Source organism: Micropterus dolomieu, linkage group LG10 (genome assembly GCF_021292245.1).
Source record: "Micropterus dolomieu isolate WLL.071019.BEF.003 ecotype Adirondacks linkage group LG10, ASM2129224v1, whole genome shotgun sequence".
NCBI lineage: Eukaryota > Metazoa > Chordata > Actinopteri > Centrarchiformes > Centrarchidae > Micropterus > Micropterus dolomieu.
In genome coordinates this window covers 14,030,230-14,043,168 of record NC_060159.1, presented here as the reverse complement: position 1 = coordinate 14,043,168, position 12,939 = coordinate 14,030,230, and the positions used below count along the sequence as shown (strand labels likewise).

At 41.1% G+C, this 12,939-nt stretch overlaps 1 protein-coding gene across 2 annotated transcripts in view; it reads right to left on the bottom strand.

The window, feature by feature from the left end:
* The window catches only part of LOC123978182 (steroid hormone receptor ERR2-like), a 76,256-nt gene that overhangs the window by 15,730 nt on the left and 47,587 nt on the right, over window positions 1-12,939 (bottom strand). The window contains exons 1-3 of one of the 2 annotated variants that reach the window (XM_046061339.1): window positions 11,754-12,178; window positions 9,730-10,145; window positions 5,069-5,185 (exon numbers count right to left, since the gene is read on the bottom strand). In XM_046061339.1, the coding sequence (XP_045917295.1) occupies window positions 5,069-5,185; window positions 9,730-10,145; window positions 11,754-11,908 (688 nt within the window). In that variant the 5' untranslated portion in view covers window positions 11,909-12,178. Of the gene's footprint in view, window positions 1-5,068; window positions 5,186-9,729; window positions 10,146-11,753; window positions 12,179-12,939 lie in introns of those variants that run through there. The other variant, XM_046061340.1, reaches the window with a different exon arrangement.

Sequence of the window (12,939 nt, the reverse complement as noted above, 5' to 3'; positions counted from 1 at the left end):
TTTATTTTGATGATGTATTCTTAGTGTATAGATTGGTTTCTGATCTAAGCCTATTGATTGGAAAGGGACCTGACAGTCTGTGATATTGGATATGGCTTTACTAATCTTTTGTGTATGTGGCTGGAGGAAAATAAGGCTGTAACGTTACCCCGGTAGCCACGTTCGCTCAGGAAAGACTGCTGATCCCTATCTGTGGTCAGGCGAGGGCGAGACAGCGGTGTAGGTTGCCAAAATAGTCTGGCAGCTTGTGTTCATCCAGCACATTACATTGCTGTCAGAAAATCCCCACAAGCAAAGAATACACCACAGAAACACTGAGCTAACACTAAAACCAGCAAACATTGGCTTCCAAAGAGCAAAAACGCATGTGTCTTTTATTGAAATTGTTCAAAATGTTCATTCATGACAGAATTTCACTGGGCTGTGTGCAATTTCAATAGGACATACTTTTTCAACATGCTAATTTGCTAACATGATGATGTGATCACTCGATACGCAGATTTTGTTGCAGCAATAAAACTACAAAAAGCTAAAAATAAATCTTGCATCTTCAGCAGAAGATAACAAGAGTGACTCAAATCACAAAGTCAAAAAATGCTTATTCGGTCCAGAAAATTCTTGCATCATTTAACACCATACAGTAATGCTATGGAGTAATTAGCGCTGCTATTAGCCGCGGGCACTGACACCTGGCAGTAGCGGCTGACACCATACCTTCCGCGAGTTGTAATTGCGTGAGGGTTTTTCCATTGGACCTGTGACCTTTTATCAGCCTCCACTGGACATTTAAGGGGTCACTGAGCGGGGCTGGTTTCCTCAAACAGCTGTCTGCCTCTACCTACCACCCAGCTCATGCAGGCGCTCTGCTGTGGCACAGCAGTGAAGCCGGATTTGGAAAGAAACCTGTCTTCTACAATATTTTTTCCAGGAGTCTTTGATTTTTCTCTGATATACAAGATATGAAATTAAATTTCTCGTCACAAAGACTGTGACTGTTGAGCACACTTATGTATAATGGTCAAATCTCTTGCGTTGCTTAGGGATAAATTACACACACTTTATTTAATGTATTGAAACATTTTGCTTACTCTGCTCCTTGCTAAAGTGTGCTAAGCTGCTACTTCTAAGAAGGGGAGTTATTTGGACCTAAACCTCCAAACACACCTGAAGCCACCAAACAAGGCTTGAGAAGTGAAGTCAGCTGATTAGCGGCAGGTGTTACAAGGGGGTTTGCACCAATGGTGCATGGTCTATAACTGTGGCAGCTGGCAGTTTATAATTCAGGATGGCATGCTTAGAGCGGAGCTTAGAGGGTCCTGGTGGAAATATTAAGATACTTTTAGAATGACTGATCGCATAAGTTCTCTCAATATCTTCTGAAGCACGAGGCATTTCTTATGATACTGCCGCACTGTAAGAAATAAAAACATAACTTTGGTATGTTGTGAGTGAAGGAAGTTTGTAATGTGAGCAATGCTAAAGAGAAATCATGAGGAATTCACTATTAAATGTTAATAATTTGGTCAATATTTGGATGGTAACACAGAAGTTAATAGTAGAAGATTTTAATATAAAAATGCTAGGTAGGTCCTTTAAGACTAGACTAGATTGCTTCGTACATGACACCTATAATGATATAACACTATGTGATTATTCCTTTTCCATGACCAGCCTTTGGCCACTTGTTATACGGTGATCTCATTACATGAAGTAGGGCAAGATGCTGTCCCCCACTGATTCCATGATCAAAGCCCCCCCAAGTCTATAAGAGGCCACGCCACAGCAATGTGCCATGATTAAATGTCCTTTTTCCTTTTATTTGAATGCCATCACTTTCAGAGAATCACCTACTGGGCTGTGATGCTGTGTCTCAGGAGCGGCAGGCTGTGGTGGCTACACCACCAAATTCCCCCTCACACACACAGTGACTGTTCACATCAACGGCTTAGCTCGGCCCGCCAAAGACAATACCTCTCCGTTTTTCCTCTAAGCATGCGCTAATAGTTTCGGCTTTATTTCTTCAGCAACGTTGTTTTTTCTGGCTGAGAGTCAAAGAGAGACCTCGGTGTGAGATATTTGGGCCAGGATGAAGACATCAAGAGTGGGCGCATGTATGAATAGTGGTGTAATGGCAATACAATGGATGACCCTTCATTCTGAGATGAACAAACACAGCTACGTCAGAACATAGTAAAGCAGTATTAGTGGAAGTGAACCAAGAGCCTGATATACAATCTTGTGTTACTAGCATAGATTGCAGTTAACTGCGGCTGGCTTCTATTATGAGATGTCTTTTGGTGTTGGCAGAACACAACAGAACTGTGGCCATGGTTTCATTTTAGGACTGTTGTGTCTATAAGTGGAGCTTAAAAACAAATTCTTTAAATGCTCCTTTTAATATTAGGATGTATATCAGGGGTCGGCAAATAAGTCTGGCATCGGGCCAAAGTTTTTTCATGTCATTAGATGACTATCGTCAATTGACCATTTATAGTCCAACATTTACTGTGCCACGTGCCAGATATTATTGCTGGCGGGCCAGCTTTGGCCTGCGGGCCGCCTATTACTGACCACTGATGTATATCCTACACCGATGGCGGTGGGCTAAACATAACCTGGTGTAATTTGTCTCCAAACTGGGAATCTCATGCTGGTCCTAACTTTGTGAAGGGATGCTAACGCCACCAGAAGTAAAATAATGTGTTATTGAATATGTATTAAAACACACTAGTGTAAAGCTATTAAACTAAACTTCAAACTGAGTGTTGGTAAGGTGGATCTAAACGAGGGGTTTAAAATTTCACCCCCATCACACAAAATCACAATGTTCACATTTTGGCACCAAATTCAAAGATTCTCTGGCAAGTTCTCGAGTTAGAAGGAGCGTCTATTTTTCTCTGATTTCTAAGCATATTTATTTATGGATGTTTATTCGCAATGGACATTTGGGATAGTGATATCCTTGAAGAGCTTAAGTCACACTGAATTAAAAAATATGTGCATCATGCCTATGTGTTCAGGTGTGTCTGAATTATCACTCCACAAAGTAGTAAGAATTCATGATGTTAACGACTGCAGTGGGAGGGGTGCTAAGGCTTTCGTCTGCGTCGATGCACTTTGTTTCACAACCACTGCTGTAGCTCCAACTGCTTACAAGTGGGCCAAATTAACAGCCAAACTATACTGACCAACTTCCTGTAGTTTTCACCAGCTTTCACCTGTCCCTTTTATCTCCCGCAGCATTTTTGCCATATGTATCTCCCTCGGAAGTAACTAATATTGGAGGGGGGAAAAAATGTGTGCCAGTGAATTACATGGCATGGAATTCAACAAATAAATTACACATCATACTTACTTGCACTGGAGTTGTCTCTCTCTCTCTCTCTCTCTCTCTCTCTCTCTCTCTCTCTCTATATATATATATATGAACTATAACAAATGTTTTTTTATTTTATTTATTGCTGATCGTCGTTACCTGTTTGGCCCTATGTATGTTGATCTGTACCTCTGAAATATAACAACCATGTCTGTGAATTTGTCGTGGGTATGGACTGGGTAAATTGCCCTTCCTGAGATCAATAAAGAAAAATATGAATTTTAAGAGTTATATTGCCCCAATCACATTACTGTTAACAGCTACATTTGATGTATTTTGTGTCACAGACAGAAATTTAATAAAGAAAGGGTCATATTTTCATAATGGAAGATATTTTTAAGGTCTGGTTGCATAAACGTCTAACGACTAATGTATGTACAGTGATGTCCCAATTCAGCATTAGGAATTATAATACTCTCTGTAAAAGCACAACTTAGAGCTAAACTCTTTGCATCAGTGTAGAATAGCTCTTCTAGCTAAACACACGATGCAAAACAAACAAACAAAAAAACCCCAACCTATTTCCTTGGAAACAAAAGAAACAGAAAAAAAATCTTTCAGCTAGGTTTTCCCTCCGTAAATCCCAAAGGTCTCTCAACGGAGGAGAAACAACACATGCAGGAAGTGAGGTGGGATGTTCGGAAAGCATTTAGTGGATCAATATGCCAGGCAATAGAGGGGAAGGGAGACAGACAGACAGACAGAGAGGGAGAAACAGAGAGAGGGTGACGGAGAGAGACACCCAGAGCCCAGGGGAGAGGGAAGTCTTTGGGGAACAGCCTGTGCTTTTCAAGAGTAGTGTTACACTTCTCAGCCAGTCTTGGAAGGAACATCAAATTCAGCAGTTTTATCCACTGTATGTTAAAGTTAAACGCTGAGAGGCTCTGCAGGTGTGAGGAGAGGTGAGTGAAGCTTGTGGGTGATGTCACTGGTGTCTCCCCGAGGCCACAACCAGCTTTAATATCTGTTCACTGACCAATCTTCTAGCCCCCAGTAAGACTATTCAAGATCAAGATTGAGATAGACCCTTTATTCTTCATTCCAACACAAACTATAACCCTTAAAAGTATGCCTTTACTTGGTAGTGTTTAGATTAAAACCTTGTATTTATCAACTCATTGTGATAAAAAAAACACTATTGCTTTAAGCTTAGTCCCATACAGGGCAGATTTATTCTTTAAATTATAATAAAACACAGACATCAGAAGAATGGGAGGAAAATTTCCCCGACACGTTGCCTGAAAATGCTGTATACACTAAGATCAGTGGTCACTGTTTTAAAAAAATACTTAATCACTCACCATTTTTTTCCCTTTTGATTTCTACTTTTATCATCATTTTCTTGACTTCTTGAGACCTATAAGCCCTGTTTAAAATCTCATCACAGCTGCAACTAACAATTATTTAAATGCCTTTGTCTATAAAACGTCACAAAATAGTGAAAAATAGCTTTTCCAGCGTGAATGACGTGATATAACGCAGAGAAAAGTAACAGAACTTTACTTTTGAGAAGTTGGCACCAGATAATTTTTGGCCTGATATTTGACCTAAAAATTTAAATGGTTGTCAAAATAGTAGCAGATCACATCACGTGATGATAAAATGTCTTCAGCACTATCTCTCTTAAATGATATTGAAGTTGAACTAAGTAATAAGAAAACACATAAAAAAATAAAAATAACCTGCACTCACCTTCTTTCAACATGCCAACTTTAAGACATTTCATGAAGCGGCAGGCCTGGCACGACTTGCGTCTCCTTTTGGTGATCTCACATTCATTGGTGGCTGGACAGCTGTACTCAATGTTCCCTGTAGAAGATTAGAAAAACACATTGTCATTAATTCTCTGAGCACAAAAGATGCACATGAGCAGTTAGGAGAAATTCGTTTTAGATTTATAGTATAGAAAAGGAGGAGACAAAATCAGACATGGTAAACAAGAGACGCAGAAAGACGGTGAAATATACAACACATTCTTGTGCATACACACACACACACCTGTCCCAAGGTGACCCTGTCTGACACTCCTGAAGGAGAGGAGGGTTTAGTGGCATTTTGATGGGACATGTAAAAAGCACCTCCCCGCCCCGGAGTCCCACCCCCATTCTGATTCACAGATAAATTAGCTTCATTAATGCAGAGTGTCCTCTCTGCAGCGCTCACCACGACCCCTTCCAGCCCATCCTTCTTCACCTAAAGGACAACAACACAAGGGCTAAGAGATGGACGCACAGCCGAGCGCTCTGCATAATGTTCTCCAGTAAAGACCAAGAGCTGCTGTTAGACGCGCCAATCTCAGACTCCCATATCATGTAGCAAAGCTCGATGTATTATTCACGTCCGTCTCGGCGGTTGTTGGCTCACTATGGAAGTATTTCCTATGCAATTTAATCACTTGGGTCCAAAAAAAAAAGAGCCTGAAATGCAGACTTATTGAATCTGCTGCCATATAACTGCTGCCTGTTTTTCTCACCAGGTTCCGGTTAACAGTTTTTTACAGGATCATTACTCAGCCACTTCAAAAGTTGATGTGACCCCAAGAATCCAATGACAAATCCTCTTTCCCAAGTATCCAAATCCCTTGATTGAATGCTTAAACAATGTCCCATAAGTCTAGAGATGTATTAATGGTACCTAAAAACAGCAAACCAGGTGTTGTCTGTTGTAGATCTGCCAGAGCTGCCCCCTCCTTCCCACAACACACACACATACAATCCCCTGTTGGTCAAGGAGAAGGTGCCAACATTTGTCAGGATCCCTGGCATTGATGGTGCCAGCAGGGTCACATGCACAGTGAGGGGCCAGGGGCACCATGCCAGGATGTTCGCAGAGGCTGCTGCTGGTTTCAAGGTAGGAAAACTGAAATGTGTTAGCAGAGAGAAAATCCAGTAAAGTGCAGCGCTCATGTGTAGAGACACATGCCGTGTACCAAGTCTATGTTACCAACTAATTCTACACACCCTGTACTAAATACTGATTGTCATATTATACTGTTTATGTAATTAAAATATGATTGAATGACTTTGTCCTAATTTCTTCCTACCTCTGGACACTAAACAGGTTTTGATAATGGACTGCGTTCAGTACACAAAAGTATGCATTCTAAAACAATGCTTGATTTTTGATATACACTAATGTCCCACAATGCAAAGCACAATAGAAAGCCACATAAGAAAGAAAAATGTGTATCTTTAAAAAAAACAAAAACAACAACAACAACAAAAATTTTTTGTTTTATTGGCAGTTTCATAGTCCCAGTCCCAGACTGATAGCACATGTATTGCATCATTTCCAGTCAGCAACAAACGGTAAAGTACTTTGTCACTGTATAATGCTAAAACAGCACTATGACAATTACTACAGTATGTAGTACATATTGTATATAATTAGTATGTAAAGTGGAATTTGGGCACAGCTGATGTACTATTTTGTACTAGCAGAAAATGATTTAATATTTGTGCTGCTGGACATCAATTAATCTGTAACTTCAGAAAGAAAAACTAAATGTTTTTCTAAAGATATAACTTTTTTGTTTTTATTTTTGTCACCAACATCTGCTGTTTGCAGCTGCGAGCTCATTGTGGAGAAGTGGTGCACATCAACATTAAGGCTGAGTCCTATATCACCCTTTTATCTGCACTTTATCTAATGCCCATCATGTTAGTGTCTAAATTGTGTGAAATTTATCCACTATATAGTGCCCTCAAAATGTTCCACCATGGAACAGGAAACAAATCTGGCTACTTTCCTCCAACAATCCCACAGTGCAATGCATCGCATTGTACACCTGTCAGTGATGATGCAAAAATGATGATGAAGTGCCTGAAATCTCCACTGCTCATTATAGAGTAAACCTCTGAGGGAATAGAGTGAACAGGTTTTTTTAGTAAGCATGCTGACTTTTCCTGATCGTGTTGTTTTTTATTCCTAAACATATTATGCAACAATTGAAAAAACAATAAAAAAGGTCACATTCATTTAATATTTTTTGGATTATTAAAGGAAACATTTTATACATTTAATACTCAAAAATAACCTGTGTGTGTGTGTTCATGAGTATGTGTGTGAGGTGCAGGGTGCATTAGGGGTCCACAATAATCTTAAATTGCCTACCTCTAAAAGCTCACTGTCGGCATACCCTCTTAGTTAATCAGGTCTTGTGTCCACCTTTATTTCTCAGAGGACATTTCAACCACTCTAATATCGTTCCTTAACCTCTCTTATTTTCCCTCTAAATTTTGATATATTGTTATGCCACGCTATTATCCACGCGCTCATCTCCACTCAAGCTGGACCTCTCCTTGTCCTCCTCCTTTACCAAGGCCGGGACCCCCCTTCCTGATTACCATACCATTAAAGCGGCTTCTCCTTTCAGTTAGTGACCACGTCCCCTGTCCCTTGTCCCTCTGCCTTTTATTTGGAGGACTCCTCAGCGTCTCTCTCTCCCTCTCTTTCCCCTTCCTCTGTTACTGCCCCGATAACACGTGCCTGAGCTTCTAATTGGCCCCCCATCTCTTTCCCCTTGGGTGTGGGCTGGAGGGGCCCGGGGGCAAAGAACAGATCCACACCTCCCACCCTCCTTCCTCGACTCTCTCCCAATGAAATGCCTGGTTCTTAATTACAGTCACCCAACACTGATTGTTATTGACTGAAACTCCCGCAGCTCAGGACAAATGACGGACAGATTAGGTTCATTATGGGCCTGTCATCCACGAAGGAGAGCAAGAGAAGAAGAAGAAGAAGAAGAAGAAGAAGGAGAAGAAGAAGAAGAAGAAGAAGAAGAAGAAGAGTGGGGATCTGTGCAAGACAACACAAAGTCACACTATTTACAGTCCTTCACTGTGTTACTGGTCATATTGAAACACATGCAGCTTTTAAATTACCAAATTAAACATTAACTTGTGCTGGACATCTAGCTACCACATAGATACCAAAGTAAGGTTAAAACAATTCTTTGTCTTTTAAACATTTTCAGCTTCACTTAAAAAATATTGTTAATATTGCAACATGTTAAATGATTGAATGAGTCCCTTCAACACATTGACTTCAGACAGTTGTCAGGTAGCTTAAATCAGCCAGAAAGACAGTGAGTGGCTGTTGTCAAACTATGTCCATACTAATTTTGAAAATTAATTTTCCTGCCATGTGGCATTTTCCATGAGCAAAAATAAAGACCTTTGCAAAAATGCTTAAACTTTTGAAAAATGTTTGTCCTTATTGTATGCTGTCCACTTGTCAACCATAATCCACTTAAGAGCAACGTTACAAGATGACACATTCTTCTTGTGTCCACTTTTCTTTGCGATAGCTTATTTTTTAAGTCAATACAGGCGACCTGGAGGTGTTATCATTGACATTTATTTCTGTTTTGGCGAAAGCACAAACTACTGAATTTATCAATAATATCTGTGCAGCAGCTGAGAATACTGCTAGACTTGGTAAACAGCAAACACTGTCTGTGAAAATTATGCCACTATTGTATATCGTTGTGTCTAACAGTGGAAACAGGAATATATATAACACCTGTGAAGTGTGTCGGGCTACAGTGAAGCACAAAAGTGATTACAGAGAGTGTTTCTGGCTACATTTTCAAGTAATGTAGCTAGAGATCTTTATTAAATCAGCCACATTCCTTACCTTATGTTGGCAGTAATGCACCATTATTCAAAAAAATAAATAAATAAGAATGAAGAAGATAGGAATTTAACTGTTTTGTTTTGTTTCAGTAATTCAGAAGGGTTTAAATGTACATGCCTCAATGTGGCCAGGACCTCACTGACCTGCTGTCAAACTCAATGTCTACAGACACAAATCCTGCAGATAAAATTCTAAATTCTGCATCTCAGTTTGCATCACATTATCTCTGTCCAAGTGATTATTCTGGAACAGCTCCCACACATGGCAGAGTCGATGCCAGACGTCGAAATCACATGCAAACACATCAAAAAATCACCTACCCTGAGCAGATTTACAGTCTGGGCCTAATGCCTGCTGTAGACTCGCGTAATCACTAACTCGTATTAGTCCCAGCAGAGCAGAGGGTTGGATACCAGCACTGGGGAACATGTGGGACACATGACAATTGATTCCTCATCAGGTCAACATGCTTTACTGGCAATCACAAATGTCATGGTAAAGCTAATATAAAGCATTTAGGATAATGAAAAAATAGTATTTTTGCACTGTGACCAAAGTTACAGTACACCTGCATTAATAGGGGTAACCACTTTCTTTGTAGACTACTCAACCACCTGGGAAATTTCAGAAAACATCATTATTTTCTGGATTAACTGAGAGCAAACAGACATTAGAGACCAGCTCAAGTGAAAGTTGTAAGAAGAAGTGGGGAATACCTTGTATCGTCCTTTTGAAAAAGGCTTTGCAGGCCTCACAGGAGGCCACCCCGTAGTGGTACCCTGAGGCAATGTCGCCACACACCAGGCACACCCTCTTGGGAATGGCATTAAGCATGTACTCGCACTTGATTGGCGAGTCGTCCACCACACCCCCGGAGCACTCCTCGTAGCGGCGTAGGCAGGCTGCGCCACCTCCGAGCATGGCTGGGTTGAACATTGGCGGGGAGTCCAGGGCGTGCGAGTGTCTGCTGCTGCCGTGAACGTAGCCGCCGCTGGCATCAGAGTTGCCGCTGGGACTGTGGTGGCTGCCGGTGTCTACTAGCGAGGAGGAAGGACTGGAAGGTTCAGTTTTGACGTAAGAACCACAGCTCGAGGATATGTGTCGGTCCTCAGAGGGCATTCTGGTTAGCAACCTGGATAAACACAAACAGGATGAGAGCTGCAGTCAGTCTTGGTACTGAATTTACAGTAAAAATAGTGCAAACTAGGGAGCAACTGAGCAAAATGAAGTGACAAAACCTGGTAATCAGTCAGAAACTAATCAAACAGTAGTATTTCTCAGTCACTGTTTTTACCCTTCTCTATTGAGGAATTGATAAGAATAACTGCTCTTGGCTGATAACAGAACATCTTTAAAAATATCAAATAAACTATGTAGTTTGCAGTCCCACTTCAAAATTTCTCCTCATTGATCATGTAATCTTTCAATTAAAGTAAAAACAAAACTGGAGGGACAAACAATATCCTCACATGAAAGTAAACATACATCAGCAAACTGCAGAATCAAGGAAATTATCACCACTAAAAGGTCTGACAGATGTACTGAGCGTTGCCTTCTTCCATCATCGCCTGATCATTTGGCGAGAGATTCATCAGCTGTGATGGAGCGTGCCGGTTCATCTGAGTTTGATAGATTATGTTACAGACACAACCATTTATGTGTTGGAATGCCAAGTGATATACTACAGTGGCTTATTTCTCTCAGGCAAAATGGTAACTAACGAGCATGTCAACAGATGCCCCATACATCTTGCAAACAATGCCCACAATTGGTCGGCTGCCAGAAGTAAATGAATGAATGAAACTTCAGGAGGCTGTTAATGGACAGAGCGAGGTGTTACACTCAGCATATGGAGGATCATGGGTAATACATGACCCAATCAATAGTCCCGGTTAGTTTGCCAAAGGACGGTGCCGGGTTACGGTGGATTTAAGTGAGAGGTTGGAGAGGCTGAGGAAGAGGCACTGACCTGGGATTAAGTTCCTTATCCCCGAATTCCATTATAGAATTTGGGGAAAGGCAGAGCTAAGGGAAAACGTTACTCATATTCACACAGCTTCTATTTCACGTCATGTCTTTTTCTACCAATTAAAGGGATATTTGGGAGCTTTTCCTTTTCCGAATGGAGGGTGTCACAGGCTGTACAGATTTGATTTGAAAGGCTATTGAGGCAAATTTGTGATCTTGTGGACTAAAAAAATATAAATAAAATTGAGTTGACTGAAACTGACTATATTATTAGACAAAAAAGCTAAAGATTCACTTACTAGCTCAATGTATTGCTAAAAAACTTAAGTTATATTTCAGAAAAGGAAGCTTTTTCACAGCAGACTGTCTTTGACGAGCTTAAAGAGGATGCAAAGTTCTTTATTTTCAGCGTTACCTTTTACATAAGAATTTATGTACTTTACTAAAAAATGTTGTCTGTGTGGGCTAGGTACTTCCATGTGCGTGATACAATAAATAACGGTGACTACTAGCGCTATTGTTGGACAATAATTTCTCTTCAAGGCAGAAAAGCATGTATGTTGTTGCACTTGCAATAGCTCCAATAATATCCTCTCAAACAAGGCATGAAATGAGGCCTGGGCCTGTGTTAGAACTGCTGGCTCTGTCTGTCAGAGTTGGTGCTGATTTTACACCACTTCAGCCCTACATGCTTTTGAGCTGTACATATTAGGTGAGAACAGTGCAAAGTCATTTTAAGAATGTCGGAAACTAACAGGAGGCCAATGCTCACCAGATTCCTCTGAACTTCTTGCTGCCAAGGGGCTGCCCCCTTCTTTCAAATTTGGTGTTGAGGTTAGGAATGTATTTTCCCTCTGTTACCTCTTTGCATAAGTGTTTATATAAAGCCATGAAGTCATCAGGCACCGACAACATGAAACCTCTCATTTAACTGCTAACGGGTAGCCAGTGGAGGGAGGATGAGGAGATAGCCTCTACCCCTGGGTCGAGATCCGATCTATTGATCCTCTGCTTCCTTCCTGTTCCAGATGAGGCATGAAAAAATAAACCCTCCTCTTACGGGTCCCAGACATTCCTTATGCATTTTTAATCAGCCAGGACTGTTAACATAGTGCGAGATGGAGCGATACAACATTATGTTAGTCTTTATTCTGAGGCTATTGCGGTTTATAAAAGATTCACAGGGCTCATGTTAATTCTTGCTAACAATCAGCATGCACCTACAGTCAATTGGAATGTATATTTTCAACCATCTGAGGGAACTGGAGAGAGCGGCGTGGTAACAGTTAATACATCATCGCAGCCAGATAGGGGGATTCCCTATGGAATAGTACATTGTGGCATATGTAAAAAGTAGTTCATTCCACACTTAGCACACAGTAACGCTGGGGAGATGTTTTTTGTTAGGTTTAATGGAAATTTCTAATGGGTCCTTTCAAATCTGTCGAAATGAAATAATGGCACGAACCACCAATTCGCGCAGACAGAAATAGCTTCATAGTTTCATAATTTGGTTCCCCCTTTTTATTATGAAGAGACAGAGTTCTCTAAATGCAGCCTGACTCTCCTCAACCCGGCCCGCTTTTGTGGCAACACACACACACACACACACACACACACACACACTCACTCACTCAAGCACGCACAAAGGCATTGCACCTAATATCTAATAGGGTAGTGTTTGCTCCGCCGCGCAGAAAAATGGTACAAACCGAGCAGACAAGCAAGACTCATCAGACAGACGTGAAGGTCACCTGCCTTCTCTGCGCTGCTGTTCTTAGAGGCCCAGACGGTCCCACAATGGACGCCTCGGAGAAGCACACACACAGGTTTCAGTCAGTCCACCGCACTGAAGGAAAGAGAGCGTCTAGACACGACTGTCCATAATTGTTTAATATGACCGTGACGCTGCCTGAAAATGCAGTACAGGCTAAGATCAGTGATCGCTGTTTTTAAAA